Source organism: Nicotiana sylvestris, chromosome 1 (genome assembly GCF_000393655.2).
Source record: "Nicotiana sylvestris chromosome 1, ASM39365v2, whole genome shotgun sequence".
In the NCBI taxonomy this organism is placed as follows: domain Eukaryota; kingdom Viridiplantae; phylum Streptophyta; class Magnoliopsida; order Solanales; family Solanaceae; genus Nicotiana; species Nicotiana sylvestris.
In genome coordinates, this window is record NC_091057.1 from 94,582,828 (window position 1) to 94,605,467 (window position 22,640).

The 22,640-nt window shown below is 41.4% G+C and overlaps 1 protein-coding gene across 1 annotated transcript; it reads left to right on the plus strand.

Annotated features, from left to right (window-relative positions):
* The first annotated feature begins 19,128 nt into the window (after nt 1-19,128).
* Nucleotides 19,129-19,746, plus strand: LOC138872474 (uncharacterized). The gene has a single exon (XM_070150548.1). It carries the CDS (start codon nt 19,129-19,131, stop codon nt 19,744-19,746), a length of 618 nt encoding a protein of 205 aa, XP_070006649.1.
* The last annotated feature ends 2,894 nt before the right edge of the window (nt 19,747-22,640 follow it).

Consider the following 22,640-nt stretch of genomic DNA (forward strand, 5'->3'; position numbering starts at 1 on the left):
ACAAGAGGACCCCGGACCTCAATCTACTAAGATGTGTTGACGCCGATGAGGCAAGAAAGATCATGCACGAAGTACACGCAGGTGTGTGCGGATCTCACATGAACGAGTATGTCTTGGCAAAGAAAATCCTTCGAGAAGGTTATTATTGGATAACCATGGAAAAGGATTGCTTTAGCTTCGTTCGGAAATATCATCAGTGTCAGGTGCACGGTGATTTGATTCATGCACCTCCCACGGAGTTGCATCCCATGTCTGCACCTTGGCCGTTTGTTGCTTGGGGCATGGACGTCATTGGTCCGATTGAGCCGAAGGCCTCAAATGGACATAGATTTATATTGGTTGCCATTGACTACTTCACAAAATGGGTAGAAGCTGTCACTCTCAAGTCGGTCACCAAAAAAGCTGTAGTGGATTTTGTACATTTGAATCTTATCTGTCGCTTCGGTATCCCTGCAACTATCATCACAGATAACGCAGCAAACCTGAATAGTCACTTGATGGGAGATGTATGCGAGCAATTCAAAATAACGCATAGGAATTCTACTCCTTATCGGCCAAAGGCCAATGGCGCTGTAGAAGCGGCAAACAAAAACATCAAGAAGATTTTGAGGAAAACGATCCAGAGTTCCCGACAGTGGCATGAGCAGTTACCATTTGCATTGTTGGGGTATCGCACTACGGTACGCACGTCAGTAGGAGCAACTCCTTATCTTTTGGTTTATGGGACCGAGGCTGTGATACCAGCGGAAGTAGAAATCCCTTCGCTTCGAACCATTGTTGAAGCAGAAATCGAGGATAGCGAATGGGTTAAGACTCGATTGGAGCAGTTGACTTTGATTGATGAGAAACGAATGGCCGCGGTTTGTCACGGACAGTTGTACCAACGAAGAATGGCCCGTGCTTACAACAAGAAAGTCAGACCTAGGAATTTCGAAGTAGGTCAACTGGTACTGAGGCGCATTCTGCCACATCACCAGGAAGAAAAAGGGAAATTTGCCCCAAACTGGAAAGGCCCATACATCATCAGGAAGATATTGCCGAGAGGAGCTTTGTACCTGGGTGATATTGAAGGAAATGACCCCGAAACAGCGGTAAATGCAGACGCAGTCAAAAGATACTATGTCTGAGTGACGCCCCAGCGGTCCTGACACATTTGAAATGCTGAAGGTTTTATTCCCACTATCAACTCTCTCTACAAACCTTTGAGCCGGTTACAAAAAAAAAAAAAAAACAAAACATTGATCGAGGCCTGAACTATGTCTGACTTGATTTCGAAAGGATACGTAGGAAGCCTCTCCCTGAGGTTCAGTCACACCACCAATAAAATCCCATTTACCCTGAAATTGAAACCGGGACACGTCAAAAGGTTTAAAAGTCGTAGTATCATCTACCTCTCTTTACCAAGCACAACCCTTCAGATCAATTACCAAAGGTAGCGGGAAGCCAAAAAGCGTCACAAATGAAGACCGGTACACTGTAAATTGAGAGAAATAAAATGAGAGTCTCGTCGGTGAAAACCTCCGGGCACCGCGAGGCGACGGGAGTAGAGAAACCAAAATGAGAGAGCTTGTGTAGTAAAAACTCGTAAAGAGTGCTATCAAGCGACAACAAGGAGGGAAATGAGAGAGGTCAGCTAGCGAAAACCCGCAAAGGGCGCTGTTGGCCGAAAGAATGACTTTACCCAAGGAGGTCTCGGCAAAGTTCCACCAGTTTTGAAACACAGACCCATTTTGGTTCGGGAGGAAATGCAAGTTCATTGAAGGTCAGGCGTCCAGTCCAAAGAGCATGTCATGTCCATTTAAAGTCAGCATTGTTTTCCTCAGATAAGTCTTTTTCGTCCCGAAAGGGACATTTCTTTTCTGAAGTTTGCTTTCTCCTTTCTTTGCTTTTCTTCAAATCCCTTTCATTTTTAACCCTAAGTTTCCAGATATACCGGAAAGGACAGGTGGCAGTTTTGGTTTCACGGAATTTCGTTTCGCAAAGGAAATACCCCGTTTCGTTGGTACGTTTGTCCAAACCTGATGAATCATGATGTTTGACTGCGTTTAAAAAAAAAAAAGAGAGAGAAATTTCCCCAGAAAGTCCGCTTTGCAACAAATCCCCAGCAAGTCCGCCCTATACATATCCCCACAAAGTTTCCCCTTGTACGGAATCCCCACAGAGTCTACCCATTAAAATCCCCATTGAAAATCCCCGAGCAAAACGGGACCAAAAAGAGCCTTACGAGGCAAATCATCCCAGAATCTGGAAATACAAGCCTGAGCAGTCTAAAGGGTTTCGCCGTTTGAATCCAATCAATGGCAGGACTCCTCAACAGAAATAAGGACGCGACAAGGCAACTGGAACAATCAAGGTCACTGAACCAACCGCCATTTCCGAACTAACAATTGTTCTTTGTTTGAGAAGTTGAAACAGGCATAATCCAAGACAACCGTGCAAGAGGCAGGTGTCACCCAAAGAAGAAGGTACGTGGGTACAAGAAACAGTTTGGCAATAAGGAATTCACTCGAAAGGTAAGTTTCCACGAGATTCCCTTTTATCTTCTACTAAAACAAGAAAATTCAAAAAAAAAGAGGTTAGTTAGTATCCTCGAACTTTGTCCCCAGCCAGTCAGCATTAGGGTTTTAAACCTTAAACTGAACTTTTTCTTTTAGTCAGCATTAGGGTTTTAAACCCTAAACTGAACTTTTCCTTTAGTCAGCATTAGGGTTTTAAAACCCTAAACTGAACTTTTTTTAGTCAGCATTAGGGTTTTAAACCCTAAACTGAACTTTTCCCTTTAGTCAGCATTAGGGTTTTAAACCCTAAACTGAACTTTCCCATTCAGTTAGCATTAGGGTTTTAAACCCTAAACTGAACTTTCCCTTTAGTCAGCATTAGGGTTTTAAACCCTAAACTGAACTTTTTCCATTCAGTCAGCATTAGGGTTTTAAACCCTAAACTGAACTTTTCCTTTACTCAGCATTAGGGTTTTAAACCCTAAACTGAACTTTTCCTTTACTCAGCATTAGGGTTTTAAACCCTAAACTGAACTTTTCCATTTAGTCGGCATTAGGGTTTTAAACCTTAAACTGAATTTTTCCTTTAGTCAGCATTAGGGTTTTAAACCCTAAACTGAACTCTTTTCCATTTAGTCAGCATTAGAGTTTTAAACCCTAAACTGAACTTTTCCTTTAGTCAGCATTAGGGTTTTAAACCCTAAACTGAAATTTTTCCATTCAGTCAGCATTAGGGTTTTAAACCCTAAACTGAACTTTTTCCTTTAGTCAGTATTAGGGTTTTAAACCCAAAACCGAACTTTTCCATTTAGTCAGCATTAGGGTTTTAAACCCTTAAACTGAATTTTTCCTTTAGTCAGCATTAGAGTTTTAAACCCTAAACTGAACTTTTCCATTCAGTCAGCATTAGGGTTTTAAACCCTAAACTAAACTTTTTCCATTCAGTCAGCATTAGGGTTTTAAACCCTAAACTGAACTTTTTCCTTTAGTCAGGATTAGGGTTTTAAACCCTAAACCGAACTTTTCCATTTAGTCAGCATTAGGGTTTTAAACCCTAAACTGAATTTTTCCTTTAGTCAGCATTAGGGTTTTAAACCCGAAACTGAACTCTTTTCCATTTAGTCAGCATTAGGGTTTTAAACCCTAAACTGAACTCTTTCCATTCAGTCAGCATTAGGGTTTTAAACCCTAAACTGAACTTTTCCTTTAGTCAACATTAGGGTTTTAAACCCTAAACTGAACTTTCCCTTTAGTCAGCATTAGGGTTTTAAACCCTAAACTGAACTTTCCCTTTAGTCAGCATTAGGGTTTTAAACCCTAAACTGAACTTTCCCTTTAGTCAGCATTAGGGTTTTAAACCCTTAACTGAACTTTTCCATTTAGTCAGCATTAGGGTTTTAAACCCTAAACTGAACTTTTCCATTTAGTCAGCGTTAAGGTTTTAAACCTTAAACTGAACTTTTCCCTTTAGTCAGCATTAGGGTTTTAAACCCTAAACTGAACTTTTCCATTTAGTCAGCATTAGGGTTTTAAACCCTAAACTGAACCCTTTTCCATTTAGTCAGCATTAGGGTTTTAAACCCTAAACTGAACTTTTCCATTTAGTTAGCATTAGGGTTTTAAACCCTAAACTGAACTCTTTTCCATTTAGTCAGCATTAGGGTTTTAAACCCTAAACTGAACTTTTCCATTTAGTCAGCATTAGGGTTTTAAACCCTAAACTGAACTCTTTTCAATTTAGTCAGCATTAGGGTTTTAAACCCTAAACTAAACTTTTCCATTTAGTCAGCATTAGGGTTTTAAACCCTAAACTGAACTTTTTCCTTTAGTCAGCATTAGGGTTTTAAAACCCTAAACTGAACTTTTTCGTTTAGTCAGCGTTAGGGTTTTAAACCCTAAACTGAATTTTTTCCCCTTAGTCAGCATTAGGGTTTTAAACCCTAAACTGAACTTTTCCTTTAGTCAGCATTAGGGTTTTAAACCCTAAACTGAAATTTTCCATTTAGTCAGCATTAGGGTTTTAAACCCTAAACTGAACTCTTTCCATTTAGTCAGCATTAGGGTTTTAAACCCTAAACTGAACCTTTTCCATTCAGTCAGCATTAGGGTTTTAAACCCTAAACTGAACTTTATCCATTCAGTCAGCATTAGGGTTTTAAACCCTAAACTGAACTTTCCCTTTAGTCAGCATTAGGGTTTTAAACCCTAAACTGAACTTTTCCATTTAGTCAGCATTAGGGTTTTAAACCCTAAACTGAACTTTTTCCATTCAGTCAGCATTAGAGTTTTAAACCCTAAACTGAACTCTTTTCCTTCAGTCAGCATTAGGGTTTTAAACCCTAAACTGAACTTTTTCCTATTCTGTCAGCATTACGGTTTTAAACCCTAAACTCAACTCTTTTCCTTTAGTCAGCATTAGGGTTTTAAACCCTAAACTGAACTTTTCCTTTAGTCAGCATCAGGGTTTTAAACCCTAAACTAAACTTTTCCCTTTAGTCAGCGTTAGGGTTTTAAATCCTAAACTGAACTTTCCCTTTAGTCAGCATTAGGGTTTTAAACCCTAAACTGAACTTTTCCATTTAGTCAGCATTAGGGTTTTAAACCCTAAACTGAACTTTTTCCATTCAGTCAGCATTAGGGTTTTAAACCCTAAACTGAACTTTTCCTTTAGTCAGCATTAGGGTTTTAAACCCTAAACTGAACTTTTCCCTTTAGTCAGCATTAGGGTTTTAAACCCTAAACTGAACTTTTTTCCATTCAGTCAGCATTAGGGTTTTAAACCCTAAACTGAACTCTTCCCTTTAGTCAGCGTTAGGGTTTTAAACCCTAAACTGAACTTCCCCTTTTAGTCAGCATCAGGGTTTTTAAACCTTAAACTGAACTTTTCCCTTTAGTCATCGTTAGGGTTTTAAACCCTAAATTGAACTTTTCCTTTTAGTCAGCAGTAGGGTTTTTAAACCCTAAACTGAACTTTTTCCTTTAGTCAGCATTAGGGTTTTTAAACCCTAAACTGAACTTCTGTCCATTCAGTCAGCATTAGGGCCCCAACCCTAAACTGAACTTTTCCCAGTTGGTCAGCATTAGAGTTTCAACTCTAAACTGAGCTTCTCCCCAGCTAGTCGGCATTAGGGCTCCAACCCTGAACTGAACTATTTCCATCCCGCCTGCCTTAGGGCTCTAACCCTAAACTGAGCATTCATATCTTGAGGCCGTACAGTTGATCCAATCCCGTAATTGGCATTTTGGAAATTGAAATTTTCCAATTCCTTCATCAATTCTATGAACTTCCTGGCAAATAACTCACGAAATTTTTCCTAGTGAAACTGGGGCAAAAAATTTCGTTCGTTTGTTTTTCCCCGCAGGTCTAACCTCGAGGCGCATGGATCAAGACGACCCACGAGATGAGTCTCAACCCAGAATAAAAAAGGGGGAAGAAGAAGAAGATGTCCCGAGATACCGGAGAAAATGGAAGGCGGATCGCTCCAAGACTTGATCAAGGTCCCGAACTCTTCCAATCACGTCTCACTCAGTATCCTAGAGATAAACAAGCACCTACAACTCGCAAGCATCAAGATTCGGATCGAAGTCTCCAAGCAAAATCAGCTAAGACCCAAGGTCAAGTCGCAAAAGAATCATAGATAGGAATCTTGTAACTAGCAGTTGACATGCATATAAGTATTTAGTTCAGTTTCAATTTTTCTTTGGTTGTAATAAGGCGGTCAGTAAAGCAACAATGACAACATCAATAGCAATAACAGCAAGCATTGCAATCCCATGGTAGTCCCAGCTGCCAAAATTTCCCGAACTACATTGACCTGATTCCTGTTTAGCCCAGGATATGTAGGAAATCTTCGAAGCAAAGATTCGGTCAAATCTTTCAAAAAAAAAATGCTTCACACGGAGTAGTCCAATAGGCAAAAGTCGCTCATATCCGCTCACTTTATCTTTGCACGAAAACTCTTCGTGTTTCCGAACAAAGAGGGGCAGCTATGAGCACGTGATTTTTGTTTTATGCAACAATCACTCCAAAAGAAAACAAAATAATAGCAATTGGTCTTGCTGTACAATTTTTGGATTTTTACGTGGCGTTTCGTTAATTATTTGTGATTTTGTCCGTTTTATTTTTTTTTATAAAACAAAATACAAAAAAAATGTGTGTGTGTCATGTGTATTTGAACCGTAATTGATTTTAAAAGCAAAATCGTAAATATATGTGTCTTTTATTCTATTTTTTGTTTGCATTTAATGATTTTATTTTCAATTAAATGTCAATGTGAGTAATAATTGTTATTTTGAGTACTTATTAATATTGGTATGATTTTATTTTTAAGAATTTTTATTTAATTATAAGAAGGAAAACATTAGATTTGGGCCAAGATTTTAAATAAAATTAGGCCCAAACCAATGCAAATGACCCAGTCCAACCAGGCCTTCTGTAAGACGCCCCAAACGACGCCGTATAAGCATCATTTCTTCGAGCCGTTGATTGGTTCAAAGGAACGGCCCAAATCAGGCCAATCCTTTACCCAAACGACGCCGTATAAGGCCGTCTAATCTCAGCCGTTCAAGCCGGGCTGATCTAACAGCCCTCGTCCCATCTCCTTTACCCGTTATCAGACCCGACCCAGTGAAACCTGGCCTGATCCACCCCAGTATGAAAGCAAACGACACCATTTTTTTTAATGGAAAGATCACAACCGTTGATCAGTGGCAATCCAACGGCCAAGACACAATCATCCACCCCGTATAAAAAGCCTCATATCATACCCTTCCCCCTATCCAAACCCCCCCTGCCTTAGTCATCCCTTCCCCAGACCCAAAACCTCAGGAACCCTAGCCGCCCCCTTTACCCTCACCATTAATCCCGGCGGCATGGACGCCAGTGACCCCCACCTTAACACCATAGATACACCTCACCATCCTGAACCCAAATCCACCAACCGCTTAGCTCGAATCCCCTCCCACCTTCTCGAATCTTCATTTGAAGATTCGAGTCGGACCTCGACTTACACCGATCTACCCCAGCTTCACACCAGACAGTCCCCGGACCTCCCTCGTGACCAAACCATGCTTGGTTTGGTCCGAATCTAACCGTGGAAACCCAAATCCTAAATCTGCCATCTAGGAACCCTAGAAACCCCGATCCTGGTCTGTGTCCGTTTGAGCCAAGTTGATTAGGGTCTAATGGACCTTAATCGGAGTGTTCTCAGTTGAGAACACTTCAATTAAAGTCCGTTCAACCCCAAGAAGGGTCTTTTCAAATACGAGCTAAGGCTTCCTGATTTTCTAGGGCTTTAAGGTAGGTGTGTTTTTCTTTTCCTTGATTCAGTACATGTGTTGTTAAAGGTCTGTTCGTATGGCCAAATGTTTTGTTTAATTTGTGTCTTTAAAATTTTATCAACTGTTGTTGTCCACCTCTGTGTTTGATCGAGTCTGTCTTCTATTCACTGATAATATGTATATGTGTATGAGCTGTGCAATCAATTGAACTTTGAAATTGACTGATTAATTGATTCCCCAGTACAACTTTTGCTTAGTCAGTACAATTTGAATCGTATGTTGATACTGTTAGAGTTCTGATCATGGTTTTCGATTGTATATGTTGTAATTAGTATAGTCGATTCGATACGTGTCGTCGAATAGTTTCAGCTGTTTGAATGATAACAAATTGATCTGTTCTTGCTGAATATTGTTTGAATCAAAATTGAGAATCAACTATAGCTACTTATATTTGTTGATTTGAATCAGAAACTTAAGGATTTGGTTTGTAACTGCAGTCTGAATTGGTGGCATGTGCATTTGTGCACAACATGTGCATAAAGGCCCTTTTTAGATTAAAATAGTTTGACAGCATATGCTGTCAGATTATACTCTTGCTGCCCCTGTCTGCTTTTAGTTTAATAAAATGTTAAAGGGGACTGTCAAGGAATATCATGGGAGGGGTTTGTTAATTTTAAAAGATGAGTGGAAAAAACACAGACCACATGGGAGGGGACCTGAATGTGTTTAACAGACTGTAAAGGGTTGATTGCTAGGCTATAAAAAACAGGCAGAACTTCCATTAGAGGGGACTGAATTTTGAAAAGAAAAAAAGGGAGACAGATTTTTTTTGGACTGAAAATTGGACTCAGATTTTTCGAGACTTCATTGTTAGATACATACAGATACATATTGAGAGAGGATATATACAGGATAGAGAGAGGGCAAGAGATAGAAAACACATAAAGACAAAATTAGGAACTACATTTTCCATTGTTGTCTTGATTTCACTGGTCTTGACCTGTTTGTTCAATACTGTTTTCTTCCAAATCCCAACTGAGTTTACTGGTTGTTTATTGGTTTGTTCTGGGATTTGGTATATTTGGGATCTTGATTCTACTCCAATTTTTCTGTTGTTTATTTGTTGTTACTGCTGCTGCTCGTCGCTGTTTAATTGTGATCACTACTGTCCCTTTGAGTTTGTTGCTGACTTGTTGCTTCCATTTTCCTCTTTGCATTTCAGCATCCAGGTACACATTTTGAATCTCATATTTGATGTAACAATAGCAATGAGTTGAAATGAAGACGCAAAGAATTTTCAGTCCTTCAGTATCGCACCTATAGTCTTGTAAAAGGTTAATAAATTCGCGCAAATCTTTAGATTGCAAACTCCATAGGAAGATACAGCAGTTAGTTTTTGTATTCAATTGAAAACTGGGTCTGTTTAACTGTTTTAACTTACAATGGTTTACCTTGCTTTAATTGTGTGTGTGATGTGATTACGCAGTTCGTGGAATGCATGAGTAGCCAGTATACGCACATAAGTCATTCTCAGTTATATATCTTATATGTATAAAATGGATTGCTAGTAACCTGGACGGATGTAACATTGGTGTCAAACTGTTCAATTTAACTCCGTTACACGCAAATTTCATTAGGCGGTTTTGAATTCAATTAGTAGCAGCTTTTCTGATAAATAGCCGACTTCATTAATCAAGCCCAAACAAGCTAGTTTTAAATTCAAACTTGAAGGTCGTTTAATGTAAGTTTAGTATATGTTATTAGTTTGCTTGCAATCTCCCTTAGCAAATTAACAAGCGTATTCACTCGTTGAAGACAAGGCATGAGATAACTCTCACCCCATAAAATCAGGTAATTAAAAAAAAATTCGGATTCGGCGAACATAGTGGAGATTTAGTATGTAGTCGTTTAAACAAGCAAATTTGGTATCTTCTTTCCTTTATTTTTTTTAGAGAGAAATAAATAAAAATGAGACGAGCCTCGACAAACAAAAATGCACAAGCTGCGGGGCCCTCTAAATGTATATATTAAAATACTTAGAATTCGGGACAGGCCGTTTAGCGAATTTTACGGCCTTCCCAAAATAACAATACGCTAGTTGCTTTAGGCGCACCTTTAATAATTTAACCTTCTTAAACACGGGTGCACATTGATGTGACCCAAATCCAAATCTCAACGGAGTCAAAATGTGTCGACGACCACGGGTGCATTGATTGTGACGTGGTTCGAGATGCATTTTCACGACGTTGCAATTCTATAAAAATAAATGATAATAATAAAAGCGGTTTAAACTTAATAAAAGCACGTAAGTCATAACATGTATTTAAATCAGATATTTAGCCATTATAACAATTTAAGCGACCGTGCTAGAACCACGGGATTCGAGGGTGCCTAACACCTTCCCTCGGGTCAACAGAATTCCTTACTTAGAATTTCTGGTTCGGCAGACTTCATTTGGAAAAGTCGAAAATTTCCTCGATTTGGGATTCAAGATAAACCGATGACTTGGGACACCAAAAGCCAAACCTTTCCCAAGTGGCGACTCTGAATTAAATAAATAATCCCATTTCGAATATTGTCACTTAAATTGGAAAAACTCCCCCGTGCATCCAACCCTTCGGGGCGGGGTGCGCAAAAAGGAGGTGTGACATTCATATTTTTGAAACCAGTAGATATCATGCCTATAAGTTTCGTCTAACACTTAGGCAAGCCTTAGGATAAAAGTTATGACTGCACCATTTTTTTTTTGTTAATTACAACCAGCGGGCAAGTCTAATTTGGACTTCTTATCTAAAAATATGTGATAAATCAGCCTACTTTCCCTTTTTAAGTTTTAATCAGACCTTAATCAGTACGTGCAAGACATGCTATACTATATGCTTTCTTTGATTTAAGGAGGTCTGCTTGAGCCTTATTTGTTTATGTGTCCCTCCACATTTGTTATATGTGTTTTTGTTTGTCACCTTAGTATTTTTACCTTTTGAAACCACAAATAAGCCAACTTTTCCACCGTTATAGGATTAGTAGTCCCAAGCACCTCCCGGGCTGATAGGCTTAGGCAAGTAATAGAATGCAATAAGTAAACGAGACTATTCCGCACCTTAATACCTTATCGGGGTGGGAAAGGGTAGATATGGATATGATGATCACGCGATAATGTCATGTGTAATCTCTCGTCGAGGAGCGATTACCGGACATTGTGTGGGGTGATCCATATTATTTATAAACCTATGAACCCCCCTTCCCTTTACTTGTTTATTTCGTTGTTTACCTTTCAAAATTTTAAACCGTTTTTTTTTTCAAATTTCAGCTTGCCTTTCACTTCTTTTAATTTTATCTATTTGCAACCATTATGTGAAAACTCCCCTCATATTTGAAACTCTTATTTGCTTACTTAAAGTCGCAATTATAGTATGGCTAGGAACCATCCCTTCGGGATAATTTCAAGCCCTTACCTAATCTCTGGTTTTCCTAAATCAAACTCTTCTTAGTGTCCTAATGCACTTTAATCATTAGGTGGCGACTCTTCTCTTTTAATACCCGTTAAAAGAGTTGTCAATGTCATAAACCCTATTTCGCGAGAAAAAAAGGGGGCACGATAAAATAGCGACTCTGCTGGGGATTTTTAGGCTTTTACCATTTCAGACTATTATTGTGATTTATGCTTCTTTATGCGCAATTATTTGTTTATTTCTTTTAAGCCTTCAATTTTATTTTCGATTGCGAAACTTACTCATCTCTTGTTTCTTTCCCTTGTTTCTTTTACTGTTTTCCTTTACTGCACTCCTTTATTACTGTTTTAAATTATTGTAATTATTACTTTATGAACGTGCAAATATGTGACAACTTATTTTAATCATTGCATAAGCATGTTTTCAACATCATATTCCACTCGTGCCAAACAAATACCATATCAACGCTTATAATGAGTAGTTGCGCTCTTCCGATATTTTCACCCTTTAAATTCGGCAAAGGCGTATTTGCGGTAAAACCAATCGATCAACGGTGTAGTCGACGGTTCTGTGCCTTTCCCTCTTGAGTTGTCTACTCAAGGGTACCAGTCTAATACCCCATAGAAACCTTACTCTGTTTAATTGTGCATGCATCATGGTCAAACTTAGACGAGCCAGTTATGTTGTCCACATAATGACTCTTTAAGATAGTCTCGTCCAAAGTCCACTAGGTTTTCCAAAAACCCATACAGACACTACCACGTTCTATGCATTTATTTGGATAATTAAATGCTTTTATGCCAATTATTGATATTTAATAGTCGAGTCTGGTGGAGGTAAGGGCCTAACTCTTTTTTGTCTTGCAGAAACATGAGGCAAGAAGTCCCTAGATTCGGCATGGTCACAAACATCCCCCCAAGTTTGCTAAGCTGGTGGGAGGATCTTCATTCCAGTGATTAGACTCTTGTCCGAAAATACCTAGGAAATCTACCTTCTCTCCTGGAGGTCCAACCCAACAACAAAATCATAGAAACTGCCACTCTGTTCTGGGACTGTGATAGGTCTGTGTTTCGCTTCGGGGAGATTGAGATGACACCCCTGCTAGAGGAAATAAGAGGATTGACTGGTATACAACGGGAGACTTCGGGTTTGTTAATGCCAAAAATTCGCAAGGGTAGAGGTTTCCTCAAAATTATGGGCAATATCGGCAAGAGATTCAGCGTAGAGACTGGGACGATTATATAGCCTTCCATCAACCAAGGCGAATGAACTACATGCCCAACATGTTTGCTCAGCTAGAAGATGCCAAGGGATGGGTGGAGCTGTTTGAAAATCTGACCGAGGATCAAATACAATGGATGTTCGAGTGGTTCCCTACTGAAGAGTTCATCGCCCGATCCAGGGATGCACCATTTTTGATACTGATCGGTTTGAGAGGAACCTACCCTTATGTCCCTCTCCGGGTTATGAGACAGGCCGGTAGGAAATAGGTTATACCAAGGGTCGACAAGATGAGTCACTTCCGGGCCGACTTCTAAGCTGATGACAGTCCTTATAAGTGCCAAGCTCAACATATGTGGCATTGCAAGATCATCATGGGGAGAGATACTGTCGAGCCAGACAGATACCATGCTGGCTGTACCCCATACTATTCAGGATGGCTGGAGGACAATCACAATGGTCTGGGCCAACCTGGGTTTGTTCGAGGTCACAGAATCATCGATGAAAGGGCTGAAGGACAGGTCAAATACAACCAACTGTGCAAGAGGATTCGGGAATGTGAAAACGAACACTGCGAGATTCAAGAAGCCCACCAAAAGCTGATTGAAGAGTGGAAAGACATGGATGTCAGCAACAACAAACGACTAGGATACTTGGAACGGGGTCTAGTGGAGCTGGAAAGGAAATTCATCAAGAGGATCGAGGACTGCCAGAATGCTGAGGGAAACGAGGGTGAACACCTGGCTAGAGCCTACTTGCTTCTCGGACTTCGCGAGCTGGTGAAGCTATTTGATGGAGCCAAAAATGCCGAGTCTGGGGAAGGTCCTTCTGGGACCAAGTAGATAGGAGTCTTTTCTTTTGCTTTAAGAAATGTAATAAGGCCAATGTCCACTAGTGACATTTTATTTCCTATTATTTAGCGTCATTTTGGGATTCACCTACTTTTTATCAATAAAATGAGGCATTTATCATTCTAAGTTCTCCAAATCAATTTGTCGCTAGGCCTACCTCGGGCACAAAGAGGTTCCCCAAATTAGGACACGATTTATATTCTTGCACTATGTGTTTAATATCGCCAAATTTTTTTCTTATAATCCTCACTGACTCGTTACCTTTTTGTTTTTAGTTTTGTTTATTTATTCCCATCCCCCAAGGTTAGTTCGTGCACTCTGGCATTGTCATCATATTCCACAAGATCAAAGGGCCCTCTACCCACTCCTCCTCCAAGTCCTATAAAAAACAAGAACAAAGTAAAGATGGAGGATCTGAACAATTCAACTGAACGGGTAGAGGTCACTCATGGTACTCAGGTCTCCAAAGAAAGTGCTTTCCAACTCGAGCAAAAACTGTTGAAATTTCAGGAGTAACTTGATCAGGTCCGGAACTTGGCGAGCTTATCATTTTCCCTCACCACCCCAGATGTCAATTTTCCTAATGCTCAGAACCCTACACCTCCACAAAACATCCCAAATTCACAAAACCATCCCACTCCTCACCACCACTGCAACACCTGCCATACTTCCAACAATACTCCACTGCTCATCCCAAAACCTGTGAACTCTATAAATGACCATTTCCACACTCATAACACCCCCATCTACGTGGAAACCATGCCACACCCCACCCAACCCATTTCAAGCAAACCTTAGTCTAATGATAAAGACTCACTCATCAGGAGTCTGGCTAAAAAGCTTAAGAAGTTGACTAGCCGAATTCAGGGCGTCGAAGGAAGCAAAGGAATTGAGGGGCTAAACTATGAAGATCTCTGCATACAACCCGATGTTAAACTACCCGAGGGGTAAAAACCTCCGAAGTTCGAGATGTTTGATGGTACAGGAGATCCGAGAGTTCATTTGAGAACATACTGCGACAAGCTGGTCGGAGTAGGAAAGGACGAAAGGATCCGCATGAAACTTTTCATGAGGAGTCTTAAGGGAGATGCTCTGTCTTGGTACATTAGCCAAGATCCGAAGAAGTGGTCGAACTGGGTAAGCATGATGTCCGATTTCATGGACAGGTTTAGGTTCAACACAGAAAATGCACCAGATGTGTTCTACATCCAGAACCTAAAGAAGAAACCCAAAGAAACATTCCGCGAGTATGCCACTCGCTGGAGGTTAGAAGCTACCAATGTCAGGCCTGCTCTAGAGGAAGAACAAATGAACAGGTTTTTCGTCCGAGTTCAAGACCCCCAGTACTATGAAAGGTTGATGCTGATTGAAAGCCAGAAATTTTTGACATCATCAAGCTAGGTAAGAGGATCGAGGAAGGAATCAAAAATGGTATGGTTATGAACTTTGAAGCTCTGCAGGCTACCAACAAGGCTCTACAGTCTGGTGGCACGTCCAAGAAAAGGGACGTGAGTGCCGTAATGGTTGCACAGAGAAACAAATCCCATATCAAATACCAAACCTACCCAATGCCTCCACTCGCATATCAACCTACCCCAAATTACCAAGAACCCTCGCCCTCTTACCAAACTCCACCACCTACTTACCAATCACCTCCACGTCCCACATATCAGCCTACTTCACCCAGATATTCCCAACCCGCACGTCTACTAAGCCTACAATGCTCAACCCTCTCACTATCAATCACCTCCCACTCGCCAAAACTTTCCTAGACCCCGACCAAATTTCGACCGCAGATCTCCCAAATAATATACCTCCATTACTGAACCAATTGACCAGTTGTATGAAAGGCTCAAAGCCGCTGGTTATGTCACCCCCATCCCTGCTATAACCCCTAAAACCCTTCCTAATGGGTCAATATAAATAAATCATGTGCACACCATTCTGGCATGAAAAGGCATACCATTGATGAATGTCGTTCTCTGAAAGATAAGATCTAGGCACTAATTGATAACAAGATTATTGTGGCAAATGAGCCTACTCCAAATGTCTGCAACAACCCTCTACCCAACCACAAGGGTGGAGGCATTCACATGATTGATGTGGAAGATGATTGAGACCCCTAGGGATCGATCGGTTTGATCGCGGAAGGTGACGATCCAAAGAAACCGATAGTCACCCTTAATCCGATTGTAGTCCAGATCCAGCCTTCTGGGGACACCGAGGTGAATATATCCATACCACTTGAGTTTGAAGCGCCCTCCCCTACAAAGATGCCAACACCAATTGAGGTCGAGTTTAGATCTCCAGCAAACACACCCGCGCCGTTTGAAGTTACGGTTTTACCGTCCAAAATACATGCTCCGTTTGGGGTAAAAGCGCCTATTCTAGTAGCAATGTCGGCTATAACACCATTCCATACAAAGGCCATCCCTTGGGACTACACAACCGAGGCAAGAAGGAAAGGGAAAGCTAAATTTGGGGAAACAGTTGTGGCCCAGAGCATGACAAAAAGTGGCAGAGTATACACCCCGGAACATTTGGCTGAATCAAGCAAGCAGGCCTCTGGACGGCCGACCATCACTGAAGTTGGGCCCGATGATCTCTGGAGAAAAATACAAGCACAAGAGCACTCAGTCATTGATCAGTTGAACAAAACACCGGCACAAATCTCTATCCTAGCCTTGCTGCAAAGCTCCGATGCACATAAGAATGCCTCATTAAAGGTGCTGAGTGAGGCATATGTACCGAACAACATCACTGGAGGAGAAATGGCAAACATGGTAGGGAAGGTATTGGAGAGTCACAAGATCACTTTTCATGAAGATGAGTTGCCACCAGAAAGGTTGAGTCACAACAAGGTGCTGCACATCACTATGCAATGCGAGGATTATTTCATCACTAAAATCCTGATTGACGGTGGGTCCAGCCTCAACATTTGTCCATTAGTAACACTCAGGACATTGGGAAAAGGGCTGTATGAGATCAAGGACGGGTCCATCAATGTCAAAGCTTTCAACGGTTCCCAAAGGTCCACTATTGGGGAAATTAGCTTGTGTTTGCAGATGGGGCCTACTTGGTTTGATGTTTAATTTCAAGTAATAGACGTGCCGACATCTTATAACTTGATTTTGGGACGGCCTTGGATTCATGCCGCTAGGGCTGTAGCATCAATCCTACATTAGGCAGTGAAGTTTGAGTGGAATCACCAAGAGGTGATCATTCACGGTGACGGTAGCAATCCCATATACAGTCGCCAAACCATCCCAATGATCGGAGGTAGAAGAAAGATAGGCGGAGAGACCTATCACCACATCGAGCAAGTCAACACCGTTGATAAGGACAAATGGTGGGACAACAAAATTGAAAGCATATTGAACTGGAGCAGATATGAACCTGGCAAGGGACTTGGCAAGAACCTCCAAGGAATCGTCAAACCTATCAAACTAAAGAATCATGGCGCCACTTTCGGTCTGGGATACGAGTACACTTGGGAAGAGTTCAACAACTGGTCGCCACCATGGCGCGACCCTTACTACCCACTAAAGCAGCCAACACCACACTTGGAGCAGACTTTCCAACCGACCGACGCTATTTATGGGTCAGAGGAAGAAGAAGCACTCACGGCAGTGAATAACTTGTTCCTAGAAGATGATGACACAAATTGTCGTGTCATTTTCAAGGAGGAGGGGGAGGAAGGCCCTTCCATACAGGCTGTAAGCCGAGGAGCATGCCTCAACAATTGGACCATCAGAACCACCAGAGCCCGGAAAGCCTTGGGATAGCAAGGCTGAACAAAGCATCATGCACTATCTTTCATTTTTACTAGTTGATTTTCCTTTTGAATTTTCACAATAAGATCTTCAATATTCAAAACAATTATGGAATTTAGCAAAACATTTCAATTTTCTCTATAAATCTTACTCTTATTATTTCTTCTCTCATTACTTTACTCATACATCATTACTATTACTTATCTTGATGAACCAATGACTGTGACATGCAACGAGACAACACAACAAACGGACATAGATTCAGAGGAAGATGACATACCAGAAGAGATTGTTAAAGAGGTTGAAAATTTTGAGAACAGACCTAAGTCCAACCTGGATGAGACCGAGATTGTTAACCTGGGAGATGCAGAGAATGTCAAAGAAACGAGAATCAGTGTCCACTTATCGCCATAAGAAAAGAAGGAATACACAGAATTTCTAAGGGAATAAAAAGACATATTCGCTTGGTCGTATGATGGCATGACTGGTCTGAGTAAATCTATTATGGCTCACAAACTGCCAATCGATCCAACATGTCCGCCGGTGAAGCAAAAACTCAGAAAGTTTAAGCCTCACATGAGTCTGAAAATCAAGGAAGAAGTCACTAAGCAAGTCAAAGCCAATGTTCTCAGGGTAGTAGAATACCCAACATGGTTAGCCAACATTGTGCCAGTACCAAAGAAGGATGGGAAGGTCAGAGTCTGTGTCGACTACCGGGATCTCAACCGGGCTAGTCCGAAAGACGACTTCCCCTTGCCAAACATACACATCCTGATCGACAATTGCGCCAAGCATGAATTGCAGTTATTCATGGATTGTTTCGCTGGGTATCATCAGATCTGGATGGATGAAGAAGATCCTGAGAAAACGACTTTCATTACGCCGTGGGGAATATACTATTACTAGATGATGTCGTTCGGCCTGAAAAATGCAGAGGCAACCTACATAATGGCCATGACTACCATTTTCCATGATATGATACATAAGGAGATCGAGGTGTATGTATATGATGTCATCATCAAAACCAAGAAATCCACTGATCACATGGAAGATTTGAGGAAGTTCTTCAACAGACTAAGAAGGTACAACCTGAAACTAAATCACGTGAAATGTGCATTTGGGGTTCTTGTCGGAAAACTACTTGGGTTCATTGTAAGTCGCCGATGAATAGAACTAGATACATCAAAGGTTAAAGCCATTCAAGATTTATGCCACCGCCAAAGAACAAGAAGGACGTGATGAGTTTCATGGGGAGACTCAACTACATCAGTCAGTTCATAGCTCAATCTACTGTCATCTGTGAGCCAATCTTTAAGATGTTGAAGAAGGACGCCGCTATCAAATAGACTGATGACTGCCAAAGGGCCTTCGACAGAATCAAGGAGTACCTGTCGACACCGCCAGTTTTCGTCCCGCACAAACCAGGTAGACCCCTATTACTCTACCTTGCAATGCTAGATGGAGCGTTCTATTGTGTTCTTAAGCAACATGATGAAACGGGGAGGAAGGAGCAGGCCATCTACTATCTTAGCAAGAAGTTCATCCCGTACGAGGCCCGATATTCTCTGTTAGAATGCACCTGTTATGCTCTGACTTGGGTAGCTCAGAAGTTAAGGCACTATTTCTGTGCCTATACCACGTATCTCATATCAAGGATGGATCCGTTGAAGTACATCTTTCAGAAGCCCATGCCCACTGGCAAGCTAGCCAAGTGGCAAATCCTGCTGAGTAAATTCGACATTGTCTACGTAACTCAGAAAGCAATCAAGGGACAGGCTTTGGCAGATCATCTTGCCGAGAATCCCGTGGACGGAGAATACGAACCCTTAAAGACGTATTTTCCTGACGAAGAGGTGTCATTCATAGGAGAAGACATTGCAGAATCCTATGATGGTTGGAGATTTTTTTTGATGGAGCAGCAAATTTAAAATGAGTTGGCATAGGAGCAGTCCTAGTGTCAGAAACCGGTCAGCATTATCCGGTGTCTTCCAAACTCAGATTCCCTTGCACCAACAATATAGCCGATTACGAAGCCTGCATATTAGGGCTCAAGATGGCTATTGACATGAACATTCAAGAGCTGCTAGTAATTGGAGATTCAGACTTGCTTATACATCAGGTCCGAGAAGAATGGGCAACCAAGAACTCCAAGATAGTCCTGTCTCTGCATTATGTACAGGAATTAAGAAAAATGTTCATAAAGACAGAATTTCAACATGTCCCCAGGGTCCAGAATGAATTTGCCAATGCATTGTCTACCTTATCATCCATGATACAATATCCAGATAAGAATTTCATTGACCCTATTCCAGTAAATATCTACGATCAGCTAGCTTACTGTGCTCACGTCGAAGAAGAAGCGGATGGAAAACCTTGGTTTCATGATATCAAGGAATACTTGGAGAGAGGAGAATACCCAGAGCTTGCAAACCCTATTCAAAAGTGTACACTTCAAAGATTATCCAACAATTTCTTCCACAACGGAGGAATCCTGTATCGGAGGACTCCAGATCTGGGATTACTAAGGTGTGTCGACGCAAAGGAAGCATCTAAATTACTAGAAGAAATCCATGCTGGGACCTGCGAGCCACATATGAATGGCTCTGTCTTAGTCAAGAAGATACTCCGAGCTGGTTATTTTTGGATGACTATGGAAACATACTGCATCTAGTATGTCCGAAAGTGCCACCGCTGTCAGATACATGCAGATATGATAAAGGTGCCTCCAAACGAGCTTAATGCAACAAGCTCACCATGGCCGTTCGCTGCTTGGGGAATGGATGTTATCGGACCAATCGAACCTGCCGCATCAAATAGGCACAGGTTCATCCTAATGGCAATTGATTATTTCACGAAATGGTTGAAGTAGCATCATACAAGGCAATGATTAAGAAACTTGTGGAAGACTTTGTCCGCGACCGTATCATTTGTCGGTTCGGAATTATAGAATCAATCATTATTGATAATGGTTCCAATCTCAACAGTGATTTGATGAAATCCATGTGTGAAACCTTCAAGATCAAACACAAGAATTCTACAGCCTACAGACCTCAGATGAATGGAACTGTAGAGGGCACCAATAAGAATATACTAAGGAAAATGATAGAGAAGCATAAGCAGTGGCACGAGGAGTTATCATTTGCTTTATTGGGATATCGCACCACAGTCCGCACATCAACCGGGGCGACTCCCTATATGTTGGTTTATGGTACAGAGGCGTTCATTCCTGCCGAGGTAGAAATTCCTTCCTTGAGGATCATATAGGAAGCAAAACTCGAAAATGCTGAATGGGTGAAGAGTTGTTATGAGCAGCTAGCTCTTATACATGGAAAAATAATGAACGCAGTTTGCCATGGTCAGCTCTTTCAGAGCAGAATGTCCAGAGCCTTCAACAAAAGAGTCAAGCCGAGACAATTCACACCGGGGCAGCTAGTGTTAAAGAATATTTTCCCGCATCAGGATGAGGCCAAAAGGAAGTTCTCTCCCAACTGGCAGGGTTTGTACATGGTCACTGGGTTCTAACAGGAGGATCCCTCATACTTGTAGAAATGGACGGAGAAAGTTGGCCGAAGCCCATCAATTCAGATGCAGTGAAGCGATAATATGTGTAATCTCTATGCTTTCCTTTATGATGTAACTTGAACTATGCCTGACCTAATTCCCATTTAAGAGGGGATACCTAGGCAGCCCTATGGGTTCGGTCACAATGCAATAAAATATCCATTTCCCCCGCTATTGGAAACTGGGGCAGAATTTTGAGGAGGACCCTCAAAATTCCGAAGCCAATTCCAGCCATTTATCATTAACAGTTGTCAGGAGCAGCAACCCAGTAAACTGGGGCAGAATTTTAAGGAGGACCCTCAAAATCCCGGAGCAAGAAAATTTGCAATGTCTTGAACCACGTCGCAGTTATCGGTTCATCTAAAGAAAACTATTCTTAATTATGTACTTACGTTATGCTTTTACTAAATCATGCATGTTTATTACTAAAACTGCCTTGTTTAGCAACGCTACCCCAATGATACATACAGTATCGCCAGATCAAAGCCGAGTGGGTCAAGCAAAGCCAGCGGGGATATGGACTAACTCCCCCCCCCCTTTTACAAACTCATGATTTTTCTTTGGATGCAGACACTTGAGTTGCAAAATCATCAAATATACTATATGCTCACTCACAAAGTTCAGGTATACAACTCTCAGAACCATTGCACTTACTCACAGCTGCTATCCGCACAACAGTGTCCCTAGCAGGCACAATATCCCCAACAATCACGATACCACAATTCGCTATCAGCTAAAATAACTCTATTGCCATTTGCCATTTTACTTCCTGCATAAGGCTACCATTATGCCTTCCAAGACTAAGATCTGTCTCCATTTGTATTCTCTGCATTGCATAAGGCTACCATTCTGCCTTCCGAGGTTAAGCTCTACCTCCATCTGCATTCTCTACATTGCATAAGGCTACCATTCTGCCTTCCGAGACTAAGCTCTATCTCCATCTGTATTCTCTGCATTGCATAAGGCTACCATTCTGCCTTCCGAGGTTAAGCTCTACCTCTATCTGCATTCTCTGCATTGCATAAGGCTACCATTCTGCCTTCTGAGACTAAGCTCTGTCTCCATCTGCATTCTCTGAATTGCATAAGGCTACCATTCTGCCTTCCGAGATTAAGCTCTACCTCCATCTCCATTCTCTGCATTGCATAAGGCTACCATTCTGCCTTCCGAGACTAAGCTTTGTCTCCATCTGCATTCTCTGCATTGCATAAGGCTACCATTCTGCCTTCCAAGACTAAGCTCTGTCACCATCTATATTCTCTGTATTGCATAAGGCTACCATTCTGCCTTTCAAGGTTAAGCTCTACCACCATCTGCATTCTCTGCATTGCATAAAGCTACCATTCTGCCTTTCGAGACTAAGCTCTGTATCTATCTACATTCTTTGCATTGCATAAGGCTACCATTCTGGCTTCCGAGACTAAGCTCTGTCTCCATCTGCATTCTCTGCATTGCATAAGGCTACCATTCTGCCTTCCGAGGTTAAGTTCTACCTCCATCTACATGGCTGAAATATCGCCACTTCATTTACACCTTGCATCGGCTGAAAGATCGCCACTTCATTTACATCTTGCATCGGCTAAAAGATCGCCACTTATTGCATTTCATTGGCTAAAAGATCGCCACCTATTGCATCTCATGGGCTGAAAGATCGCCAAATTGTCCAAAGGCGTCATTGTTCAGAGGAACCATTTTCATAGCCCGAGAACGCCATTTCATGGCATGAGGACCCCTTTTATCTTTTGCATATCATTATTCAAAGGCATCATGGTTCAGAGGCATCATTCTCATAGCCCGAGAAAATTATTTCATGGCCTGCGAATCCTTATCATACGCTTCATGGCCCAGGATGTCATGGTCTGAGGACATCATCCTAACCGTCCGAACACATCATTCATGGTCCGATGGGAAATTGCATCATGTTTAAATTTTCGCACAGTATACACTTGTATTACTTATTTGCAGGTAAACCGGCTAGCAACAGCCGTCCTAGCAGGAGCGATC

What these genes read in the sequence shown, in the direction of transcription:
- LOC138872474 (XM_070150548.1), top strand. Translation starts at nt 19,129, where the DNA reads ATGGCTATTGACATGAACATTCAAGAGCTGCTAGTAATTGGAGATTCA.